This window comes from Trachurus japonicus, unplaced genomic scaffold (assembly GCF_045865225.1).
Source record: "Trachurus japonicus isolate A0001 unplaced genomic scaffold, Traja_1.0 AP030513.1".
Classification (NCBI taxonomy): Eukaryota; Metazoa; Chordata; class Actinopteri; order Carangiformes; family Carangidae; genus Trachurus; species Trachurus japonicus.
Genome location: NW_028220646.1, coordinates 69,057 through 92,545, shown reverse-complemented (window position 1 = coordinate 92,545; position 23,489 = coordinate 69,057). Strand labels below are relative to the sequence as shown.

At 42.5% G+C, this 23,489-nt stretch overlaps 2 protein-coding genes across 2 annotated transcripts; one reads left to right on the top strand and one right to left on the bottom strand.

The window, feature by feature from the left end:
• Positions 1–1,272: 1,272 nt before the first annotated feature.
• LOC146960279 (cleavage and polyadenylation specificity factor subunit 3-like) lies at positions 1,273–20,275 on the bottom strand. Its single transcript, XM_085772471.1, has 15 exons — positions 20,262–20,275; positions 19,853–20,030; positions 14,025–14,114; positions 13,735–13,885; positions 11,785–11,960; positions 10,017–10,175; positions 9,148–9,294; positions 8,002–8,154; positions 7,775–7,883; positions 5,686–5,784; positions 4,279–4,373; positions 3,655–3,742; positions 3,470–3,536; positions 3,175–3,271; positions 1,273–1,436 (listed from the first exon to the last, which is right to left on the bottom strand). Exons 1-15 carry the CDS (start codon positions 20,273–20,275, stop codon positions 1,290–1,292), a joined length of 1,770 nt encoding a protein of 589 aa, XP_085628597.1. The 3' UTR covers positions 1,273–1,289.
• Positions 20,276–20,410: 135 nt separating this feature from the next.
• LOC146960278 (disintegrin and metalloproteinase domain-containing protein 17-like) lies at positions 20,411–23,489 on the top strand. The gene is made up of 5 exons (XM_085772470.1): positions 20,411–20,561; positions 20,671–20,801; positions 21,534–21,701; positions 21,992–22,048; positions 23,010–23,489. Exons 1-5 carry the CDS (start codon positions 20,411–20,413, stop codon positions 23,487–23,489), a joined length of 987 nt encoding a protein of 328 aa, XP_085628596.1.

Here is a 23,489-nt window from a genome sequence, read left to right as displayed (position 1 = left end):
TTTGGTACCAGAGTTTATTCTCATCACATGTTTTTACTGTGTCAGATTTATTTTGTGGTAAGTTTTGTGTTTTTTTGTCGATTGATTGAAGCCATATTATCGTTTTAAATGTTTATTTTTGACATGTCAGAGCTCAAAGTGCCTTCTCTTCTCTTCTGTGGTATTCAAATGCACTTGTCAGTATTTTTAATATTGTGTCTATCTGTGTGTGTGTGTGTGTGTGTTGAGTCCTGTACACTGTGATGTGTGTGTCTGTGTGTTATGTACATGCTGACGATCGTCTGTATTGATCCAATTAAAGGTCGGTTGCGAGTCATGTTGTTAACGTCACTGTGTCGTCGTCGGACTGAGGCGTCCGCTCAGTCTGCCCTTTCACAATAAAACGTTCTACTGTCTGATTTAAAGTGCTGATCGATAAAGAGTTTTTATTGATATTCTGATATTTTATCAACTCACGTTTCTTCCTGAGCTTTCAGCAAGATCTCATGGTTCTCATTAATGGATCATTTGTCAAAAACATTTTTAAACATTCTGCTTTAATGTAATTTATTGACTATTTTAATCTCTGGTGATTTTATTTTTATATTTTAATCTAAAAATATCAATATTCAGACCAAGATGAGATCGACTTGCATCATAAAAACATAAAACCTGTAGCCAAAAAAATATTAAAGTTAGTGTAAAAAAGAAAATACTCTAAATTATTTATCAATAATTAAAATATTTTGCAGATAAATTCTTGTAGAAAATCTAAATTAATGAAAAAAATAAAATAAAATTCTGTTTTCCAGTTTCTAAAATGCAACAATTTTCTGCTTTTATTTAACAATACGAACATTTTTGATGATTTTAACCTTAATTTTGTTTCATAGAAAACAAGATGATTGATAAATTATCTGCAGTATTGATGATGTCATTGTTGTTTCACTCACATTAAATCTAACTCACTTTTTATCTTCGAGGACAGAAACTCAGTGACCCTCTCTCTCTCTCTCTCTGGACAAATGTTTATTTTCCTTGTGAAGAACTCAAACTTTTGTTTTATAGACAAATCAAGTACAAAAACAATCAATCAATAAAGGTATTGGTGGTCCGTCTCCTGAAGCCGATTCCTTTGGAACCAAGTTTCCAACGAAGAAGCTGGAAAAACTCAAAAGTCCTCGAGTCAAAGAAATGAACGAACGAACGAACATCTGCATCGGTCCGTTATCGACCGATTATTGGTGATCGATCGATACTACGAGGACTGAAGAGAGTGTGACAGAGAAACGCCAGTTCATCGTCCACCGCTACATCACCGACGGCAACGCGCTGCTGCTGCTGATGACATCACAGAGGGGGCGTGGCGTGAAGGCGGGGCTCAGGGCGTCGTAGAGACGGTGGACGGCCACTTCCACCATCTCCCTCAGAGAGTCGTCGTCCGCGCAGGTCACGGCCTGAGGGTCAGAGGTCACCATGGTGTTATCAGCTGATTATTGAGTATTGATTTATACCATTATGATGAACCAGACGTTAAAGGGATAGTTCAACATTTTGGGAAATTCTCCTATCACCATAATTCCCTTGGTCGACCAATAGGTTATTACTCGACTAATCATGTCACGACTTCCTGTATCTGGCCCTTCAAATTAAAAGCCCTATAGCCTTTCATATACAGTTCAGCAGAGGTGGCAAGTAACGAAGTACAAATACTTCGTTACTGTACTTAAGTAGATTTTTCAGGTATCTGTACTTTACTTGAGTATTTATTTTTCTGACGACTTTTTACTTTTACTCCCTACATTTATACCCAAAAATATGTACTTTCTACTCCTTAGTTACATTGTAAAAACAGGCTTGTTACTTTTTTTTTTGACACGACGTAAAAGCACCGGTAAAAGACGTGACGAACTAGAGAGGGAGGGAGGGAGAAGAAGAGGGAGGAGGGAGGAGGGAGGGGGGGGCGGTAGCGTAGAGAGAACCGAGTTACCAACTTGTACTGTAGCAGCGACATGGAGGCAGCAGCATGGAGGAAGGAAGCGGTGGTGGTCGGACTATCCGACGGGGGGGTTGAACACCGTACAATCAGCGCGATATAGCGCATTTACCGTTTACGAGCAGCAAACCTGTCCATGTGCCCGTGTCAGTGTGTACGTGCGGTGCGACCGCACGCGAGAGAGACGGCAGGTGGACTGACTGGCAGTGAAGAGAGGTGATGAAACGCTGTTTACAAAATTCTTATTTGTGAGGTCTGTGGCGGCCCAAACGTTGGGAAACACTGCCTCTGGTCAGTTCAATCTTGATTATTCTGTCTGAACTTTTTTTGTTTAACAAAATTATCAAATGATGTAGGTTTCATTAACGGCAAAAATTCATTTTTACTTTTTACTTTTACTTTGAAAGTACATTTCAGAGCCTGTACTTTCTTACTTTTACTTGAGTAAAGGAGTTGAATCAGTACTTCTACTTTTACCAGAGTATTTTTTTACACATGTATCTGTACTTCTACTTAAGTACAGAATATGAGTACTTTTGCCACCTCTGCAGTTCAGTCATATTGATTTTGACTTAAAGCAGAAGTAAGCGGAATGTTTGTGTTAATATAAGTCTTAAATAGTTATATCTTTCGACAGTAATCACTTTTATAGAGTGTTTGGTCCAAAACACGGGTCTGTCAGTCACTCTGCTCTGCTGTAAGCCGAGGAGAAAACTTTCCTTGTATCCTACAACCTTTATCCAATGAGGAGAGAGAACGGCATAAAGGGGCGGTCCTCTCTGTGTGTGCAGCCAAGGGATGCGCGTGAATGTGGTGACGTAGGGACGAGGGCGGGGACTGCTAACTCCATCTGCTGACAGGAAGTTAGCCAAAACCACCGGATCGCTTACTTCTGCTTTAATTTTAACCAGACACGGCTCCAAATGTTTTTTTTTTTTCCTGCGACCAATCGACCAATGAAATTTTGGTTGGCTAATGATTTTTTGGTCGACCGGTGCTTGGTCGACTATTTGGGGGCAGCCCTATAAATTCTGTGCAAAAAGATGTTGAAACAGTTTTCAATAAAGTAGTGAATTTAAAAGTACATGGGTTCTGTTTTGTTTTTGTTTTTTTAATCGTGGTATCGAATTAGTATCGAGAATCGTGGAACTATCCCTTTAATGTTCGTGTATAGAATAGATGTCAGACGCTGGACTCACTCTGGTCTCTGGGTCGATGCACGCCGTGACTCCGTCCACCGTCACACTCAGGCTTTTACTGTCTTTGAAATTCACGCAGTCGTCCCCGAACATGTCGCTGAAACAGAAAAAAAACATTTTACCAGGTGAAAACAGAAAATATTTAATCTCTACCTTCATTTAAAAGTTTTATTCTCTTATATTTGGATCAATTAGGTTTAATTTTAACTTAAAAAGTGTCAGATTCTACAGTTTTGTCAGATATTTTAACCATTAAAACCATTTTCGAGGTGTAGCTACAGGTGTTCAGACTCACTGCAGCATCAGCTCCAGTCGCTCGACGAACAGCTCCATGTCGAACGTTTCCTTCCTGCCCTCGTGGACTGAAACAAACAAACAAACAAACAAACAAACAAACAAACAAACAAACAAACAAGCGTCAGTAAAGTTTCTGTTCATCAGTGAAATTAAAATAAATTCCCTCGTGATGCGTTCACTGACATTTCTGGGCGGTGGGGTTGGACTGGACCTCCAGGATCACCGTGGTGACGGCGTCTGCGTACATGTCGTTGAGCGGGTTGGCGACCCACTGAGACGAGAACATTTTCATTATTATCATTATTGATTTATATTGCTGCATCAATTAGTTCATAGAGTTTTTTACTTCAATTGTCTGTTGTTTTTACATTTTTCTCTTTGAGTTTATTGGTGTTGAGATTTTTGAAGTGTTTGAAAAAGTGTGATAAAAATAAAAAATTGTCATAATTATTGTATATATCTGTATAATGAATGTATTAACATGTAATAACTGGTTAATAATGTATCTGTAACCAGGTCTGAGTGAGATCTGTGTCTAAAAACATAAATAAAATTATAAAATATACAAAATAGTTTGAAATAAACATGTAGAACAAATACTGAGCATTAATAAAAACCTGACTGCAGCTACATAATCATGTCATAAACTGTATATTTAATGTTTATAAACTGGTTTAAATAAAAACAGACGTGTTCGTGTGCTCAGAGTTAATAAAGTTTTGATAAACAGGTCAGTTTTAGCCACTTCAGGCGACATGTGGTGGATGATGAGTGTAAAAAGTGTCGTGTTGCGTTCGAGTGTCCGACCTCCAGTACGACCATCCCGGCCTCGTGAACCAGCGTGATGCTCTTAAAGATCTTCACCGTGATTTTCTCCGTCCCCTCGACCTGCTCCACGTCGCCTGAAACACACACACACACACACACACACACACACACACACACACACACACACACACAGAGGAAACAGGAAGTTACAGCTTCTACTGCAGCATAGATATATATATATATATACTGACTAGATGCCGCGTTCCTAGGCAACTCTATTGAGTGGAATACGTCAACGCGGCGGCCATCTTGGTCAGGGGGAAGCCGTGTCTACTTACTGCACTAGTCAACAGAGGCAGACGTCTATCAACCATTAAAATCGCCATAACTCACCAAATATTCAACCGATTTTCAAGCCGTTTGGTTTATTATAAATGTCAGACATATGTTTATGATACAACAACAACAAAAAATCTTTGAAAAATGTTTATATATTTTTTTTAATGTATTAAACATACACTTACATACTCAGACACACACCCACATGCATAAACACACTGAAATGTGTTCTACAAGGGTCTGACCGGTCTGACTGCTGGTCAGATGTATATCATGTCTATGGTCAGAACCCCGGACCAAGATGGCGGCCGTGTTGACGTACGCTGAGAAGCAGAACGCGGCATCTAGTCAGTATATACTATGGCCCAATTCCAATCCGACCCCTCACGGACTCACTGACTTAGAGGCGCATTAACGGGAAGTCCGTGAGTGTGTGAGGGCTGTTCCATTGTCAGATCATCAAGTCAGTGAGTCAGTGAATGAGCCCTTACTGCCCCCTTACCCTAGGGGTAGGGGAATTACCCACAGTTCATAGCGTTGTGAAGTCAAACACATGAGATGCCGTCGGAACGCAAGTGTTAAAAAAAAAGTAAATTACCACACGTAGTCAGAGAGAGCTCCGCCGCTCTCTTTATTGTTAATGGACAGGAGCAACAACCAAAAAAAAAAGAAAGAAAGAAAGAAAAAAAAGAAGAAGTTTACTGTCAGTATTAACGTGCAGTTTGTGATTATTGATGATGATTTGATCAGATCTGATCCGGGAACATTTTGTTTTGAGTCCGTCCACCTCACACACCTTGTGCGCGTTGAAAGTACGGTAAATTATCAGTCCAAGACCGGAGTCAACAACATGTTGTTGTCAAGGTAACATGTCGTGAGAGTGGGTAAGTGCTGTTCCATTCATATTTACAGCATCTGGACCCTCACAGACTCTCACACTCTGTCACTTACAGCTGACGTCACTTTAGTCAGTGAGGGTTCAGGGCTTTAAGGAGTCTTTAGGGGGCGGATTGGAATTGGGGGTTATATCTATGCTACTGCAGGAGGAGGAGGAGGAGGAGGAGGAGGAGGAGGAGTTAGAGGACGAAGGGGGCGGAGCCAACTCACCTGCGAGGCTGCGCAGCTGCGTGACGAGCAGAGAGATCGGTCCAGTGAACGGGATCGCCTGAGTCTGCTTCACCGTTCCCATGGCGAGGTCGGTGTAGTCTGAGGAGGAGGAAGAGGAGGAGGAGGAGGAGAGGAGGAGGAAGAGGAGGAGGAGGGAGAAGAGGAGAGAGGAGGAGGAGGAAGAGGAGGAGGAGGAGGAGGAGGAGGAGGAGGAAGAGGAGGAGGAGGAGGAGGGAGGAGGAGGAGGAAGAGGAGGAGGAGAGGAGGAGGAGGAGGAGGAGAGGAGGAGGAGGAGGAGGAGGAGGAGGGAGGAGGAGAGGAGGAGGAGAGGAGGAAGGGGGAGGAAGGAGAGGAGGAGGAGGAGGAAGAGGAAAATGTGGAAGAAGAGGAGAAGGAGGAGTCTGTTAGTCACTCCATCATTTATGTCTCTACTTTCTTCACGTCTTCATGTTCATGTCTTTCTCTTTCTTTACTTTTTTGTCACTTCTCTCTCTTCTTTGCTTCTGTAGCCTTTTGTCTTTCTTTCTATTTCTTCTCTCTTTCTGTCCGTCTTTTTTCTTCCTACTATCTTTTTCTTGTTTTGCCTTTTTTGTTTGTTTCTCTTTTTTTCTTTGTTTCTTTCCTTTTGATTATTTCTTCCTTGATCTTCCTTTCTTTCTACCTTCATTGTCTTTATTATTATTTTGATTATTTTTTTCTTCTTTTCATTGTCTTTCTTTCCTCCTCTTTCTCTCTTTTTCTTTATTTCCTTCCCTCTCTTTTTCTTAAGTATTTCTAAGTATTTCTTCTTTCCTTTTTCTTCCTACTATCTTTTTCTTTCTTTGCCCTTTTTGTTTCTTTTCTTTCTCTCTATTTTCTTTCCTTTTGATTATTTCTTTCTTGATCTTCCTTTTTTCCTGTTTCTTTTCTTTCTCTCTTTCTTTATCTTCCCTCTTTCTTTTTTCTTCGTTTCTTTCCTTCTGATTATTATTTTCTTGGTCTTCCTTTCTTGCATTTTCTTTCAATCTTTCATTAGTTGGGTTTCCATCCACCTTTTCTTATGCGCATTTTGTGAAAATGCGCATAAATACTTGAATGGAAACGCCAGAAATTCGAATAAAGGCAGTAAATGCGCATAAAAGTTTATACGCTTGGAGGGGGTGGATTTGTCAGCGTATCGAATAAAGGAAATGCGAGTTTTTGTGATGGAAACAGATTATGCGAATTGAGGCAGAGTTTGTGGGTGAAGCTGCTGGACTTCACCCAGCGACGCCCGGTGTCCCAGCTCTCCTCTCTGCACCGCGACACAAACGCGCTCCGTAACCCATAATCTTTTGTTTATGACGGTTAAGACTACACAAACACACGCCGTAACATCGTTATGTAACTTATTGATTTTTCACCGGCTTCGTATGTAAACAGATGCACATGGGCGAGAGGAGCATAACCAGAACAGCGGAAAAGCGAGCGGACTGTCACAGTTCCTACTGTCTTTCTGTGTAAATATCTCATGTTACAACATGAAAACCTTAAGTGCGGCCTATATATGTATTTTCTTTTAAAATGTAGCTGGTGCAGCTTATACAGGTGCATCTATAGTCCGGAAAGTACGTAAATTGTCCATGATGTTGAGTGTCAGCTGAGTGTCAACTGTTGGATACATTCACGCTCTCTTATGACGTAATCTCACGGTGCACTCCTCCTAATCGCAAAACACTAATGAATGGAAACGGGCATAAATTCGCATTTGCTTTTTGCGCATTTTCACAAAATCCGCTTTTAAATTCAATACGACTTGGATGGAAACCCAGCTATTGTCTTTCTTTCCACCTCTTTCTCTCTTTTTCTTTCTTTCCTTCACTCTTTCTTTATTTCCTTCCTTACTTCTTTCTTTCTTTCTTTCTTTCTTTCTATCAACCAACCAACCAATCAGTCCAGATGTTGAGGTTTACTTTCTGTGACAGAAGCAGCTTGAAACATTTGATGACGGATCAAAAACATTAAACATTCATCAATTATAATAAGTGTTTGACCACACACACACACACACACACACACACACACAACCTCACACACACACACACACACACACACACACACGCAGACTGACTGGAGAGGTCGGACGGCGTCAGGATGTGGTAACTGAAGTTTCTCTTCACCAGGATCCCGGAGACTCTCTGACCCTGAGAGCACTTCTCATCCGCCAGCACGCCCATCACCTGCAGCACAGCACAGCGGAGCAAAGCATGCTGGGAGTTAACAACACGGCCCACACCAATACAACAACACAACAACAACACACACACACACACACACACAACACACACACACACACACCTTGGCCAGTTTCTCTCCTCTGAAGTTCAGCGTCACGGCTTCAGTGTTTCGCGGGTTGTGGACTTCGATGTGAACCTCGTCGTTGTCTTCGTACTCTCGGATCAGAGCCGCCTTCAGCCGGGCCATCTCGTTCTGCTCGCCGTGCACCAGGATCTGCACACGCACACACACACACACACACACACACACACACACACACACGGACACACACAAACTGCATTAAGGTGGGACACTACAGGTGAATAGGGTAGAAATTTAAACCAACAGATATCACCATGAAACTTCCCAAGTTTATCACTCACATTAAGACAAATATTTTTTGTATTACAAGTTTTGTCAAGTTTTATGTTTAAATATGTAAATGAGGCAATATCTGATGAAATATGCGCTAATTTGCATACATTTCCAGAACCGAAATCTGAACAATGGATAAAGAACCTTTCAAAATTCTTGTTTTATTTTGTTGACATACTAGAGTCAGAAGTTTTTACAGAGGGGATTTTGGATATGTCTTTGTATCACTCTGTAAATGAGAAAATACTGTCACCAGCCCTAAAAATTCAAATATCGCCCTGTTTTTATGAATAAAATGTTGTATAAATCAGGCTGTGGATGATATATCAACAATCCCCTCTGTAAAAACCTTCAGAATATAGACAGGAATAAAACTGGAAGGTTTGGTGTCTGTAAGTGCCGCTGAAGTGGAGATTTCGGGTCCAGAGTCTGAGGAAAAACTCATTTTGAGAAAACGGCCTTTAAAGATTTGTACTGTAAAATTCCATAGATCATTAATGTGAATCGTACTTTTACGATTGGTTGCGGATACGGAGGAAACGACAATTTTTGGATCCACATAATTGTTCAGGAGAGAGAGTGATACCTGACATAACTTTTGGTGAATTTAGGAGAAATCTACTGATGAAAGAGACAAAATGAAGTAAAATAAAAAACCTTAATGTGGATTTTCTACCATTTCTTTCCACTTTTCTGAGAGAAAAATATCCCAAAATCTCAAAATTGATCAGTGCATGAAAAAACAGTGTTTTTGCCTGTTAGTGTGTCACATTAAACCCAAAGGTTTGTGGATTTAATTAAATAGTGTGGATTTAAATAGTGTGTGTGTGTGTGTGTGTGTGATGTTTTTACCACGTGCGGCGGTTTGAGCGCCCGGATGAACTCGCTGGTCTGCTGGTAGTCGGTGTGAGCGGAGAAGGAGATGTAGTCGCCCGACATTTTGAGAGGAAGCTTCTGTCCCGACATGGTGGCGATCTCATCAGGCTCCGTCATGATGTGCTGCAACACACACACACACACACACACACACACACACACACACACACACACACACACAGTATATTAAATAACCTGTATGAAAAGTTTCATCATTTAAAATAATATAAAAATATTATTAAAAATTCATTAAATCCCAGCAGCACTTGAACGCAACACGACACACTCTTCTGATCGGTCCTACGTCGTTAACACAGGCGTCTGTCACAGATTCAGATTCTTGTTACGCAGCCACATTAAACTCAACATTATCAATAAAACTGACCGGACTGATCCAATACTGGGAATATCTATTGATGCCGATCAATAATATAATTTAAATAAGAGTCTTATTTCTGGTTTTTATTCAGATACACACACTGTAAAAGATTTTGTTTCAGCAATTACACTGTTCCCAGTCAGAGTTATTTGTGTTGCTGTTCTTGCCATCGCAGTTATTATCTCCAAACTATAAGATACCGATTAAAGGAGAAGTTATGAATAAAGAAAGATGCATTTGGGGCAGACAAACTAATTTTACAGCTGTTATTGTCTATTTTTATTTATTGCTGTGATTGTTTATTTGATTTCACTCTCTCACTCTCTGTTGTTCTTATCTTGTCTCCAAAAGTGAACACAGACCTGACATTTCTAAAACCAGTGGAGGAAACGTTTCACTTCCGGTGATAATAATTTTTTTTAAAAACTGCAGAAGGGACCCGAGGTGTCGCAGGTTTGATTCCCACCTTGGCGAGCGTCCCCTCCACGCAGTAGCCGGCGATGATGACGCCGTTCCTCTTGTCCGTGCACCAGCTCTCAAACAGCTCCCGGGACAAACCGCTCTGCATCATGCCGGGCGACGCCATCACCACGCTGGGCCCGATGTCGTCGAAGTGGTCCATGCTCTGACACACACACACACACACACACACACACACACACACACACACACACACACACACACACACACACACGTCAGAAAACAAACGACAAAGACAATGGAAACAGGCAATAGCATACATAGGGTTGCAAAATATCGGGTATCGGGTAATATCGGAAACTTTCTATGGGAATAAACGGGAATAAATCCGAAATTTACAAAATTGAAGGTTGGCCCTTAAAGGGATAGTTCACCCTAGAATGATATTTCGCTCATTATCTACTCACCCTCATGTTGACTAAGGGCTGGAAGAATTTTCAGAGTCCACCATCCCTCCTCTGAGTTACAGGGGGTCTCGGCGTAGCAGTGCATTTCAATGCAACGGTTGCAAAGGGACACCAGAGCTCTTCGTAAAAAAACACACACAAAAAAACATCCAAATACCTCCATGCTGCTCGTATGTAATGTCCGTCTTGTGCTGAAGCCCCAAATTGCGTAATTGTCCCGAAAAAAATTAAATAAGTCCACATTCCAAGCATGTTTGTAGCATTAGCTCCTAGTGTCTGTTCTTCCGCTGCCAGCGCGCATGCGCAAGGTTCTGGCTCGTACAAATACGGCTCAGCAAAGAAATGCAGCTCGTCCTCGACATCAAAATCTTCAGCCATGGCTAAAATATGTTTTAAGAGGCCAAAATTGCACGAAAAAGTGTTGTCCCGGTGCAAGGCAGGCTATTACGGACTGCTTCTAGTCCTTCACCGGGGTAAACAAGGAAGCGAGTCGGTCTCAGTGCGAACCTTGCGCATGCGCGCTGGCAGCGGAACCGGACAACAGACACTAGGAGCTAATGCTACAAACATGCTTGGAATGTGGACTTATTTAATTTTTTTCGGGACAATTACGCAATTTGGGGCTTCAGCACAAGACGGACATTACATACGAGCATCATGGAGGTATTTGGATGTTTTTTTGTGTGTGTTTTTTTTTACGAAGAGCTCTGGTGTCCCTTTACAACCGTTATATGGACATGCACTGCTACGCCAAGACCCCCTGTAACTCAGAGAAGGGACGGTGGACTCTGAAACTTCTTCCAGCCCTTAGTCAACATGAGGGTGAGTAGATAATGAGCGAAATATCATTCTAGGGTGAACTATCCCTTTAATAAGCAATTAGTAATATTTTACTCAACATTCATGTTTTTGTTGTTCAGTAAAATAGCTGATTGTTCATACAAGAATTAAAACTTGATAAAGTTCTACTCACAAATAAATCTGTGGAAATGTCATGTTTTTTAATTGTATTGTTATTTTGCATGGATGTCTGCTTATGACGAAACAAAATATTTACATTTATGTTTGGATATGATACAGTTTGTTTAAATTACCCCAAATTTCCAGTTAATCCCCATAAATTCCCATAATTTCCCATAATTCCCATGGATATTTTCCAATTTGGAATAAAAAACTGGAAATTTTCCGCCCCTTTGCAACCCTAAGCATACACAATGTATACACTGACAATACACTGACCAAAACAGACAAAACGGAAAACAAAGGACAGAACAAACCTGACGACACAATAAAACAGGACAGAAAAGTAAAAACAAAAACAAAAACAAAAACAAAAACAAAACAAACCTTCAGGTTGCTGATGTGCTTGAAGACGAAGGGGTTGTTGATGTTGATGGCCTTGCGGATCTTGTCGTTCATGGCGTTGATGTAGGTCTGGTACACGGCCATGCACTTCCTGGCCAGAGACGAAGCGTAGAAGATCGGGATGTCGTGGAGCTCCGGGTGGTTCTGCCAGTACTCGTCTGGTCCACACACACACACACAAATAAAGTTAATGAACCTACTGCTATGAGTATAGGGATTTATTTATTTATTTATTTATTTGGTTCATTTTGGGCATGTCACACATGACCGAAAGGGAAAGCGGGAGAAGCAAAAGCTTATCTAGTCCCGCCCCCAATACTCACATATTCATTTTTTCTGCATGTTACATTATGGCAATGGACCAATTTGCCAAAATGTTGAACTATCCCTTTAAGGTAAAAATCTTGCATAGTTCCTCTTTAAAGGTATAGTATGTAGGAATTCCCCCCATCTAGCGGTGCGGTTGCATATCTGAACGTATTCTTGATGTTGCATTCACGTGAAATCGGGCAGACGTCAGACAGACAACAGACGCTGCATGTAACAGGATAAACAAGCCTCTATGTAAACAAGTGGTCTGCCAGCACGAGGCAAAACAATACAGGCGTAGCAATATGTTGTCATGGTGATGTCGTATTGTTTACCCGACCCACGTTTTACCGTCTTTCTCACGTGGAGTAAAATGACATCCGGTTGGTTTGCCGACGGCCGTCTGCCTGACTGCACCTGAATGCAACACCAGTGCCTCCGTCCTTCCTCACACTACACAGTGGCAGGGCCGTTGTATAGGGGAGAAAGGTGATGATAATTCTAGGGGCCCAGCGCCCAGTGGGGCCCATAAAAAACCCCAGTAGTCTAATCTTTGTATGACTGATTTATTCTGTGTAAGACCCTGACTAATACTCATAGTACACTGTGAAAACTCAACATCTTTCCAAGAATATTTGTCTTATTTCTTGTCCAAATGTCTCATTTCTAGTCAAAGCTAATCTCTTTCCACTTAAAATAAGACTCATAACCTAAAAATTAACTTGTTTTTAGATAATTTTCACTTGTTTCAAACTAATTTTCACTTGAAATAAGTAGAAAAATCTGCCAGTGAAAGCAAGTTTTTTGTGCTTGTAATAAGGAAGAAAAACTTGTTCCACTATCAGATTTTTTCTACTTATTCCAAGTGAAAATATGCTTGAAAGAAGTAAAAAGTGTCTAAAAACAAGCTACTTTTAATATTCTGAGTCTTATTTTAGGTATAATGATATTTGTTTTGACTAGAAATTACATTTTGACTAGAAATAAGACAAATATTCTTGGTAAGATACTTGGGTTTTTGCAGTGTAATGTTGCATTAGCATCAAAACAAGGTAGGCTACTAGGCTAAATAAAAAATGATAATACATACGTAGTCTAAGAAAAAAAACTGGAAAAGTTAGGGGGAGGGGCCCACTTTAGTATTCTTTAAGGGGGCCCAGAATTCCTAGCAACGGCCCTGCACAGTGGTGACAGTTTTAACAGGCCGAGCCGACAGCTCCGCTGAGTTTCCGTGGTTACCTACGGTCACGATGCAACATGGCCGCCTCGGTTCGGTGCGTCGCCCACTCATGTATTTGTAACGACTTGTAACAACTCATTCTAAGGTACGAGAAAGCTTTCATTTGTATGCGGGTGTGATTCGACTTCAGTGAAATACGTATTTATGAAAGTAATATTTGATTTTTGCTAATAAAAAGCCAAATAAGTTACACACTGGGGCTTTAACGAGTGTGTATGGTGAATTAAAATGTTTCTGTGTGATCCATAGACAGAAACACGTCCCTTAGTTTAATCTTGTAAATAAAACTTGAAGCCTGAATTTATTTTTCCCTCAGCTGAAGGGAAAGCGCCACTCTTAGGTCGCCGTGCGTCGTCATGGCGTCGTTGTTGCCGTGGTCTCACCGAGGATGAGCAGCAGCTCCTGCGCTCGGCCCAGAGCGAACACGGGGATCAGACATCGACCTTCTCTGTTGACGATGTCGTGGACCGTGTTGCAGAACCGAGCCTCTCTCTCCTCCCGCTTCTCGTGGATGTGAGTCCCGTAGGTCGACTCCTGACACACACACACACACACAACAAACACACACACACACACACACACACACACACACACACACACACACAGGTTCAATGTTAAGTGTCTGTGCTCTGTGTTTAAATAAAGATTGAACAGGTTGAACGGCTCCACTCACGGTGATGAGGATGTCTGGTTTGACGCTGGGGATCTCCGCCGCCATCAAGTGTCTGTCCTCCTGACGGGAGAAGTCTCCTGTGTACAACAACTACACACACACACACACACACACACACACACACACACACACACACACACACACACACACACAGGGATGCAAACGGGTCAGGACCAAAAAAGAGAGGTATTGTCTGGCGGGGGGGGCTCACCATTAACAATATCACAGAAAAGTCAATTTCCAGTAGTTCAACCCCAACCAAGTATTGAGTGCATATAGATGGACAGTTTTCAGAAGGCCAACATTTCTATATTAAAAATGCTTTAAAAAAATAAAAACCATTGCAATATTTCAATTTTGGAGATACTGATTTTTAGGTCTTCACTGAATGTTAGTCATAATTATTACTATTAAAATAAACTGAAGAAATAAAGACATGGGATTTAACATCCCATTCGGTGTGTAATGGACATATAGGCCTATATAATGTGTTAGTTTCACTTTAATTGAACACATTCTACATGGCGGAGGCGACGTCTTTCCACTTAGGGCTTCCTTCACCTCTGAAACGGGGCAGAGCTCCGTGGAAACACCTGCCTGACACAGCAACGTAGGGAACCGTGCACGTCCGTGGAGCTGTGCGCCGCGGACGTGCACGGGGGGAAAAAACGGCGTCACCGCTTTGGGTAACGTGCGTGCATGTCGCGCGTCTACATTGGAGGTCGGCTGTTATCAGTATAATCAGAGACCATGAATGAGTTCGCCTCACGTGATTGTCACTGTCAGCCTGTTAGAAAAACATTTTACTGACCCGAGCTGAGACGCTGAGACCCCCCCCCCTCAAAACAAAAACTCTTCGGATCTGAACGATTCACACAAGTCACCTAATTGACCCTTCGCGTAAGCCCCGCCCCCTTGGTTACTGTTGCTACGCCGGGCAAGCTTTCACTCCCAGCCATGCTCCTGGCAGTATTTGGTATCGATTTCAAAGGAAATATCAGCAAATTTCTGGATAAACTGTTCTGAGATAATAGAGAGAAGAAATCACAAAGAGCATTCATAGTTTTCAGTGACGTGACTCGCGCAGGAGGATAAAACATCTGTTCAACGACACGACTGGACAATGTACAGAGCAGCAGTAAGGACCGGTAATTTTACCGTCTATCAACCCACCAAGACTTAGGTCATCTCACTGGTCATGAAACGTTGTCAAACTCTAAGTTTTTGGGCGATTGTGAACCACATACAGTTTTCGCTGCTGTTTTGTTTTCTCCCACCGCTGTATCAGTCAGTGAAAGCAGTCCCTGCCTGGAGGATCCCTCGCCTAAAAGCCCAGGTAAAAGCCCTAAAAGTACAGCTGTCATTTCGGAGGTGAACATATGGTTTTCCCCATATCTACACTTGCTCAAGTCGAAAAAAAAAGTCCGCTCATATCTGAACATCTCTATATTGCTTCTGCCGCCGCCGCCGCCGCCGCCGCCGCCGTAGTAGCAGCAGCAGCAACAACATCCTTCTCTACAAACAAATGTTTTTCGTCCTAGTCTCAAAATGTGTCCACAAAAGCAAACGTAATGACTCACTGCTGAAAGCTTGCCAGGCCTATAGTTACGGTTGCTAACGTAGGATTGGACAATAGCCGTTTGTGGGAGGAGTTGGCGAAGGGTCAATTGGTCATGAAAAAAGCGAGTTTCGCTTTTCGGCGCGCTGTTTGCATCCCTGTGTGATGTTCAGGGACAGTCAGGACAGTCTGAGGACTGACAGCTCTGAGGTTGAAGTTTATATTAATGCACCATGACACTGTGGCAGGTCTCTGTACTAGGGATGTGAATCTTTGGGTGGCTCACGATTCGATTCCGACTTTTAGGGTCACGATTCGATTCAAAATCGATTTTCGATTCAACCGATTCTTGATTTTCTTTTTGCGATTTTTAGTTTGCTTTATTAACACCAGACCATGTGAAAACGTTGAATGATGATGATGTCTACAGACTATTATATCAGAAGCCATATTTCCCCCCAAAAATGCACATCACATGTTTCAGATTTATTCAGCAGCAATATATTCGAACCATTTTAAAGTAAACTGCTACATGAAGCTGATTTTATAGGCTACTCTCTTTTCAAAAGCCTGGACTGAAGGATGTGAATATTTGGGTGTCTCTTCGATTCAAAATCAGTTCTCATGCACATGCACATGGACATGTAGCCTATCACAGTAACAAAGGCTGCTAAAAAAAAAAAAAAAAAAAGAGACGGCACTCTGCTCTCAGGCCAGCTCACCTGCAGCCTGTCTGCAGCGCCACAGAGGAGCTGTCAGAGCTGCTGCTGCTGCTGCTGGTCCTCTCTCTTCAGCCTGCTGTTTGGCTGCACTTTGTATGAGTTTAAAAAAGTGAAGATCTAACGTCACCTGAGCACCGATCAGCTGATCCAGAGCGCAGTGGATGTGGCTGCTCACACCGTGTCCTAACTGGATGCGACGCGAACGAGCGTCCGACAATCGCGTCACATCTGACGCTCTCTGTCCACACTGAATCCGTGCGTCTGTGGGAATGGAAGCACATCAGCTGTGCGCTCGCCCGCTCGACAGACTGGAGACGTAACTACCCGGTTAAAAGATGGGTGAATTGTGCCTTTTAAACAGAAAACAAGTTTCTTGAAATATAGAGCCAACAGCAAGTTGTCTCTATAGTGTAGGAACACGAGTTGTAAAAAACATAATGCAGGGTTTTCTGTAACATTATAAGACGGCGCACCGCCCCCCGCCCAAGATGAATGAAGAGGCTATTAAAAAAAAAAAAAGTCCGCTAGTCTCCTTGAAGCGGCTGTTATGTGTCTCTCTCTGGCGGTGTCAGCTGATGTGCACATCTGCAGCAACCCAAACAAATGCACATGTTACTGTTGACTGGCTCTATTCCAGCCACATGATTGGTTCGACGCGGTGGAAATCTCATTATCATGGTTATTTGTATTGTCTGCCAAAACATGGATGAATGAAACATATCGACCACGTCTCATATTTCTATTGAGGAAAAGTTATTTCACAATTTATAGACACAACACCGACAAGCACTGAGAGCCGCATGTTGCAGTGACGTTATATAGGCTATAAAAAAAAAAATCCGCAAATAATAAGCCGACGAAAAGGTGCAACTTGCCACTTAACTTCTTGTCGATGTATTATTTGCGGGGGCTTTCGGGGGATCTGCTGACGGTGGAGGATCTGGGACTGATTCACTGTGGACCACCACCAGTCTGATCAGGTCCATCACAGCACAGCAGCTGCAGCACTGCCCCGCTGTCACATTACTCTCGCGTATCAGCTCAATCTGTTTACATTAAACCGACATCAGGAGAATAATGAGAATTATGATTAAAAATATATTTGTTTCGAATTTTGGCCCCTGGATCATGATTTTTCGCATTCTTGGTTAAAAAAAAAAAATCCTCTAAAAAAAAAGACAGTTGGGATGCATAATGTGTCTCATAACACTGTGCGTCACGCTAGGGGTCGGTGGTGTTTTATTCTAGGGGTCGGTGGCGGCTGTGAGACAGCAGCGGCTCCACGGTGAGGGGGGGGGGGGGGGGGCAGCTTCTGCTCACCTGACTCTGTGCAGCTTCTTCATTAAATCCAAACAGTCCGACACAGCGACGCACTGCTCCTTTGACTCTAAAGTCTCTGTAGCTCATCAGCCCGGAACTCGCCGACATGGATCAGAAGCGACGGCGGCGTTTGGCCTCAGTGTCTCGGACTTCCAGAGCAGCTACAGCGCAGCGTTGTGACCTCAACCATGGTTGATGAGAGCAGAAATGTTGTTGTAGGCCTGTGCATATTCTCATTTGTCCAGGTCATAGTATTTCAAAGGAGGTTAAATCGAAAGCAACTGGACTTATACTGAGTCTCCAGACCAGTTAGTTGGACCAGTCCCAGCCTGGTCAGATGCTACATGAACTGATGAAGCCTCTTGGATGAGAGGTGAAACGTCTTCCTAGACAAATAACTAAGTCCAGTTGAACCTGCTTTGAAAAAAAAAAAAAGTTGTTGGCGGGCTCGTGAATTTTTTTTTGACACGAGTCAAAAAGAGCGTCAAACCGCGTATCTCGCGTTTGGTCGCGCGTCACAACTCGAGCGAAAAAAAAGCGTTCCTCGTGTTTGGTGGGAAGCCCCTTGTGGGTCTTCCCACCAAACACGATGAAATAGACGAAGACGCGAAGGTCCCGTCGCCCAAAAAGAATCGCGTGTATTGCGTCGCAAAAAAAAAAAGTCGCGTCTACCGCGTCGCGCGCCTAATCGCGTCTCGCGCCTAATCGCGTCTTTGCGTTACGGCCTTTTACACCGCGGACGTAACGAATAAACGGTGACGGTGTGAACGAACAACATAGAACAGGACCAGACGTGGCGTTGTTTCCTCTTTTCACCGACAGCTCCACTCTCCCTTACTTACACTAACTACTGTTATTGTTGAGGCCAGAGAATTGTGGGATTTGTAGTTTTTGACCAATCGCAGGTTGTGCTCTTTCTTTTTGTGATTTTCCTGGTTCACACATGTATTTTTTTTTAGGGGCAAATGCGAGTGAAATGCTCGTCCATGGTGGGCATAAGAAAATTTAAGACCTGTCTAAAATGATTTAAGACTTGAACACAATAATTCAACAAATTTAAGACATTTTAAGGCCTAAAATTTAGATTTTCAAATTTTAGACTTTTTAAGACCCCGTGGATACCCTGTTATTTCATATAAAAGTTTAAGTGCATGCATATTTTATGATGCTGTGTATTTCAGGTGTAGGTTAATATACACACACCTCAGGAGGCCTGTTGACTGGTTAAAACAAGGTAATCAGTAGATGGGAATTAACTTCAGATTTAGTCACGGATCACCTTCAAACTCTCCTTGTCATGATATTTGAATTAATTATACATCAACACCAGCATATATAGGATTAACACAACATACAAATGAATAAAATGATCTAAAAGTATACATTTGTTTATTATTAATTGGATTATTCAACAAAATGTTAAAATTATAAAACCATCCTTCAACTTAAAGCCCGAGGCGACGTCTTTAAACAGTTTATTTTGCTCATCAAATGAAGAGAAATTGACTCTGGAGCCTGAAGTCTGTGATTATTGATTAGGATTTTCAATCAATCACTTTTTAATCAAAACACAGCTGCGTTTTAATCTTCACTGTTTCTGCTCCAACTAAGATAAATAAATCATAATAACATCTGTTCTTTGTCGCAGCAGAGAGAGTGAATCACTGCGATTCATATGTTTATAATTTACATAATGTGATATTATGTGATAATGAAGTTTAGGTGAAGAGGTGCATTCTGGGAAATATTTTTTGTGAGTTGATGAAATTACTTATCAATATGCGCTTCCATTTAGACATGATGACGATAAAGTGCAGGACAACACGGTGTTAAAAACAGTTTCTTTTTTTAAAAGGATTTGTATTTCCATGCTTTTATTTTGAAGGGATGCTGCATGTTTTAGAAGCCTTACTTCTGATTTCCTGTTTGTCAGACTCAGTTTATTGATCTGGTCACATCGATTATTGATTGAAATGTTAAATTTTTCTAATTTATTTACTTTACGTGTACATACTTTCTTTTCTTTGTCTTGTTTATTTGATGTTTGTTTATTTTATTTCATGCTCTTATATCTTATGTTTTGTATTTATTTATATTTACAAGTTTACTATTTGCCTTATTGGTTTGTACATCGATTTATTTGCAAAATAAAGTAAAAAAGCAAAAAACAAAACACCAACAGAGGGTTGAACAGCTGAGTCATGTGAGTGGCGGTGAGCGTCCGTTACCTTGACGCCGGCGATCTCGATCATGAACATGGCGGCGCCCAGCACGTGTCCGGCGTGGTAACACCAGAACTTGATGCCGGCCACTTCCTTCACCTCGTGGAAGTTGATGGTCTCGATCTTCTCCATGCTGTCCTCCAGGTCCGTCTCCGTGTAGAGCATGTCGTCTGCCGAGATGTTACTGTCACACACACACACACACACACACACACACACACACACACACACACACACACACACACACACACGCACACGCAGCATCAACACACTGCTGTGTCACAGCTCCACCTGAGCGACAGGCAGCATCACTCCCTCTCTCTTTGTCAGCTGTAAAGTGACTGAGTGTGAGAGTCTGTGAGGGTCCAGATACTATAAACATGAATGGAACAGCACCTACCCCCTTTCATGTTACCTTGACAACAACATGTTGACTAATAATTTACAGTTTACTTTCAGAAGCACAAGGTGTGTGAGGGACAGACTCACAACAACAGATGCTCTTGGATCAGATCTGATCAAATCATCTAACAATAACCAAAAAACTACTGTGTGTGTGTTGTTATGTGTGTTGTGACAGGAAACAGCAGCGAGTGTCCTCCTCCTGAAAACGCTCCCGATAAGACGGCGTGTCTGGACAGCGGCGAGTGTCTGGACGGGGAGTGCGTTCCTTTCTGTCAGGCCGTCCTGAAGCTGCAGCCCTGCGCCTGCAACGGTAACGACCACACCGGCGTGAGACCAAGGTGGTGGTGGTGGTGGTGGTGGTGATGATGATGATGATGCATCCGTCTCAGTCTTGTATCTGTTCCCTCTCGTCTCTATAGAAACCAACGCGTCGTGCAGAGTCTGCTGCCGGAGCACCAGCGGCATCTGCGCCCCCTACCAGGACAAGACGGGCAACTTCCTGTTCCTGCGTAAAGGGAAACCCTGCACCGTGGGCTTCTGTGACGGAGCGGTGAGTGGAAACACACACACACACACACACACACACACACACACACACACACACACGGCAGCTTTAAAACACATTGAAGACAAACTTCTAGCTCAACTACTATGAGTGTGAAAACTATTTATTTGGAACTGAGTTTAGCTGTAATCACAAAGAAATGGCTTAAACCATCTGTTGATGAATGGTATGACATCACACTCATTCCAAATTTGAAGACATCTGAAAGCATTGGAAAGGTATATTTCCCTGAAAAGCCCCTCTTTTGTTTAAGTTTTTGGTTAATTATTTATTTCCTTGTGTTATTATAATAGAAAACACCCCATGTTCACGTGTTATTATATAAAATGCTTTGTAAAAGGGGGAAACCCCCCCCCAAAAAAAAAACACATTAAAGACAAGCGGGATGTGAGTGTGTGTAGGTGGGTTTACATGGAGACTTTTTCCTCTTTCTGATTGAATCCTTTCTGAATGAGTCTTTCAGGTCAACTGTTTACATGATTTGATTTTATTGTTTTATACTTTTGATCGATTTAAGAAAAGGTTTATTCTGCCTCTGTGAAACCGAATGAAACTTGATTTGGTTTGGGCTTGTTTGTTGTGATTGAGCTGTTTATATGGAGCATTTTCATTCAGTTTGGACTCTAAACCGAATCTAATCTGAATATTTGGCTCCATGTAAACACAGCTTGTGTGTGTATGTGTGTGTGTGTGTGTGTGTGTGTGTGTCTCCTGCAGGGGAAGTGCATGAAGCAGGTGCAGGACGTGGTGGAGCGTCTGTGGGACTTCATCGACAAACTGGACATCAACACGTTTGGGAAGTTTCTGGCCGACAACATCGTGGGGTCGGTGGTGGCGTTCTCTCTGCTCTTCTGGGTTCCTATCAGCATCCTGGTCCACTGTGTGGTGAGTCGCTCCGTTCTGTCTCTGTCAGGAACTAAACTACACACTGTCACACTGTCTGACTGACGCGTTACAGAGATGTATTACGACTAATACTAAGGGATTAAGGTGCTACAGCCAGAATCTGAAGATGATAAAGTCTTTCCTGTCTTTAGTCTGTATAGATCAGGTGGACAGTCATTTAAATATATATTTTATAAGATGTGCAGAGATTAGTTTAGTTTACTCTTGTCTTTTCTTCTGTGAACAACCTCCTTCAGGATTAATAAAGTTTCTTTATCTTCTTCTCTCAGGACAAGAAGCTGGATAAACAATACGAGCAAACCACAAAGTCTCTGTTCTTCCCCAGTGTGAGTATCTGATTGTGTGTATTTTAGGGATGTCACAATTACTTGTTTTTCACAATTAATGTAATGAAATTGCAGCAAAAGGAGGAAATATGTCTGATACGAATCATTACCTGGGAGAATGGAGGCTCTCTGCCTTCCACCTAGCGTCTCTTGGCTGAAAACCAACCTTGTAAGATCAGAGCCTCCGACCCGGTGTCCCAGCTCTCGTCTCTGCGGCACCGCCACACAAACGTAACCCGTAATCTCTTGTTTATGACAGATAAGACTACACAGATATACACATGGTAACATGGTAGATGATAAATAACCTTATCCACCGCTCCATGGATTGATTTCTCACCGGCTTAATTGTTGAAAACAAACGCACATGGAGGAGAGGAGGGTTAGAGACAAAGAGAGTTCATCTTTAACCATCAAACTAGGGATGTCACGATTACTTATTGTCACAATTCCTCGTGGTATTAAACGCCACAAGTAATCTATCGTAAAGATTTCTAAATACTGTCACTCTCCAAAAAAGATTATATCGGAACCGTATCGGCAGATGTAGCGCCAAAGTAAAGGTAAATGCACAGATACTGGTCCATTTACCTCACGTAACATTAAATTGGTAGGAATTTAAATGTCAGTGTGCCATTTGTAATAATAAAATGTAAAAAATTATTAAAATAAACTCAAACATTTGGTATAGATGACAATTAATGACTTCAATATTTCAAATACTTCCTCTGGGGGAGTAATAATTGGTCCTATATTAATGATACTTAAAATATTTTGTGTATATTATCAATAATGTAGTTATATTTTGACTATATTTGATTTTACACATTCATATATAGTGTTGTGAAATTAATTAATGCATAATAATCGTGGTAATCGTACTACCGTGATTATTTATCCAAGAAAATTTATAATCGTGACATCCCTACACCAACTCAACTGACTCTGTTCATTTTCCCAGAATGCCGAGCTCCTGAGCAGCCTGGAGTCCGCGTCCGTCCGGATCTTCAAGCCTCCGACCTTCCCGACCACCAACCTGCGCTTCCAGCCGTCCGGTCCGCAGCAGACCAGCACGCCGCCGGTCTCCGGCTTCGGCTTCGGCCCCGGTCCAGACTCCTGCTGTCATCCTCCTCTTCCTCCTCACCATCCTCCTCCTCCTCCTGCGGTGGCGGCCCCTCCCCCTCCCCCTCCCCCTCCTCCCCCTCCCCCTCCTCTGGACTCCCCCCGCATGGCCACCATCCAGGAGGACCCGAGCTTCGACTCCCACCTGGACGAGGAGGCGCTGCAGGAGGCGTTCGGCCGCCCGGCGCAGCGCTCGGAGCAGCGGCGGCGCTCCTTCGAGGACCTGACGGAGACGAGCGCGGTGAGTCGCAGCGAGAAGGCGCTGATGTTCCGGCTGCAGAGGCAACACCAGATCGACACCAAGGAGACGCAGTGCTGA

Bases quoted from the DNA above. Each gene is read 5' to 3' on its own strand.
- LOC146960279 (XM_085772471.1), bottom strand. The intron at 7,884-8,001 runs GTGTGTGTGTGT...GCTGTGCTGCAG, and splicing joins GAGGAGAGAAACTGGCCAAG to GTGATGGGCGTGCTGGCGGA. The intron at 3,743-4,278 runs GTCGGACACTCG...TTCTCGTCTCAG, and splicing joins CCGGGATGGTCGTACTGGAG to TGGGTCGCCAACCCGCTCAA.
- LOC146960278 (XM_085772470.1), top strand. From the start codon at position 20,411: ATGTGTGTTGTGACAGGAAACAGCAGCGAGTGTCCTCCTCCTGAAAAC. The intron at 20,562-20,670 runs GTAACGACCACA...TCGTCTCTATAG, and splicing joins GCAGCCCTGCGCCTGCAACG to AAACCAACGCGTCGTGCAGA. The intron at 20,802-21,533 runs GTGAGTGGAAAC...TGTCTCCTGCAG, and splicing joins TGGGCTTCTGTGACGGAGCG to GGGAAGTGCATGAAGCAGGT.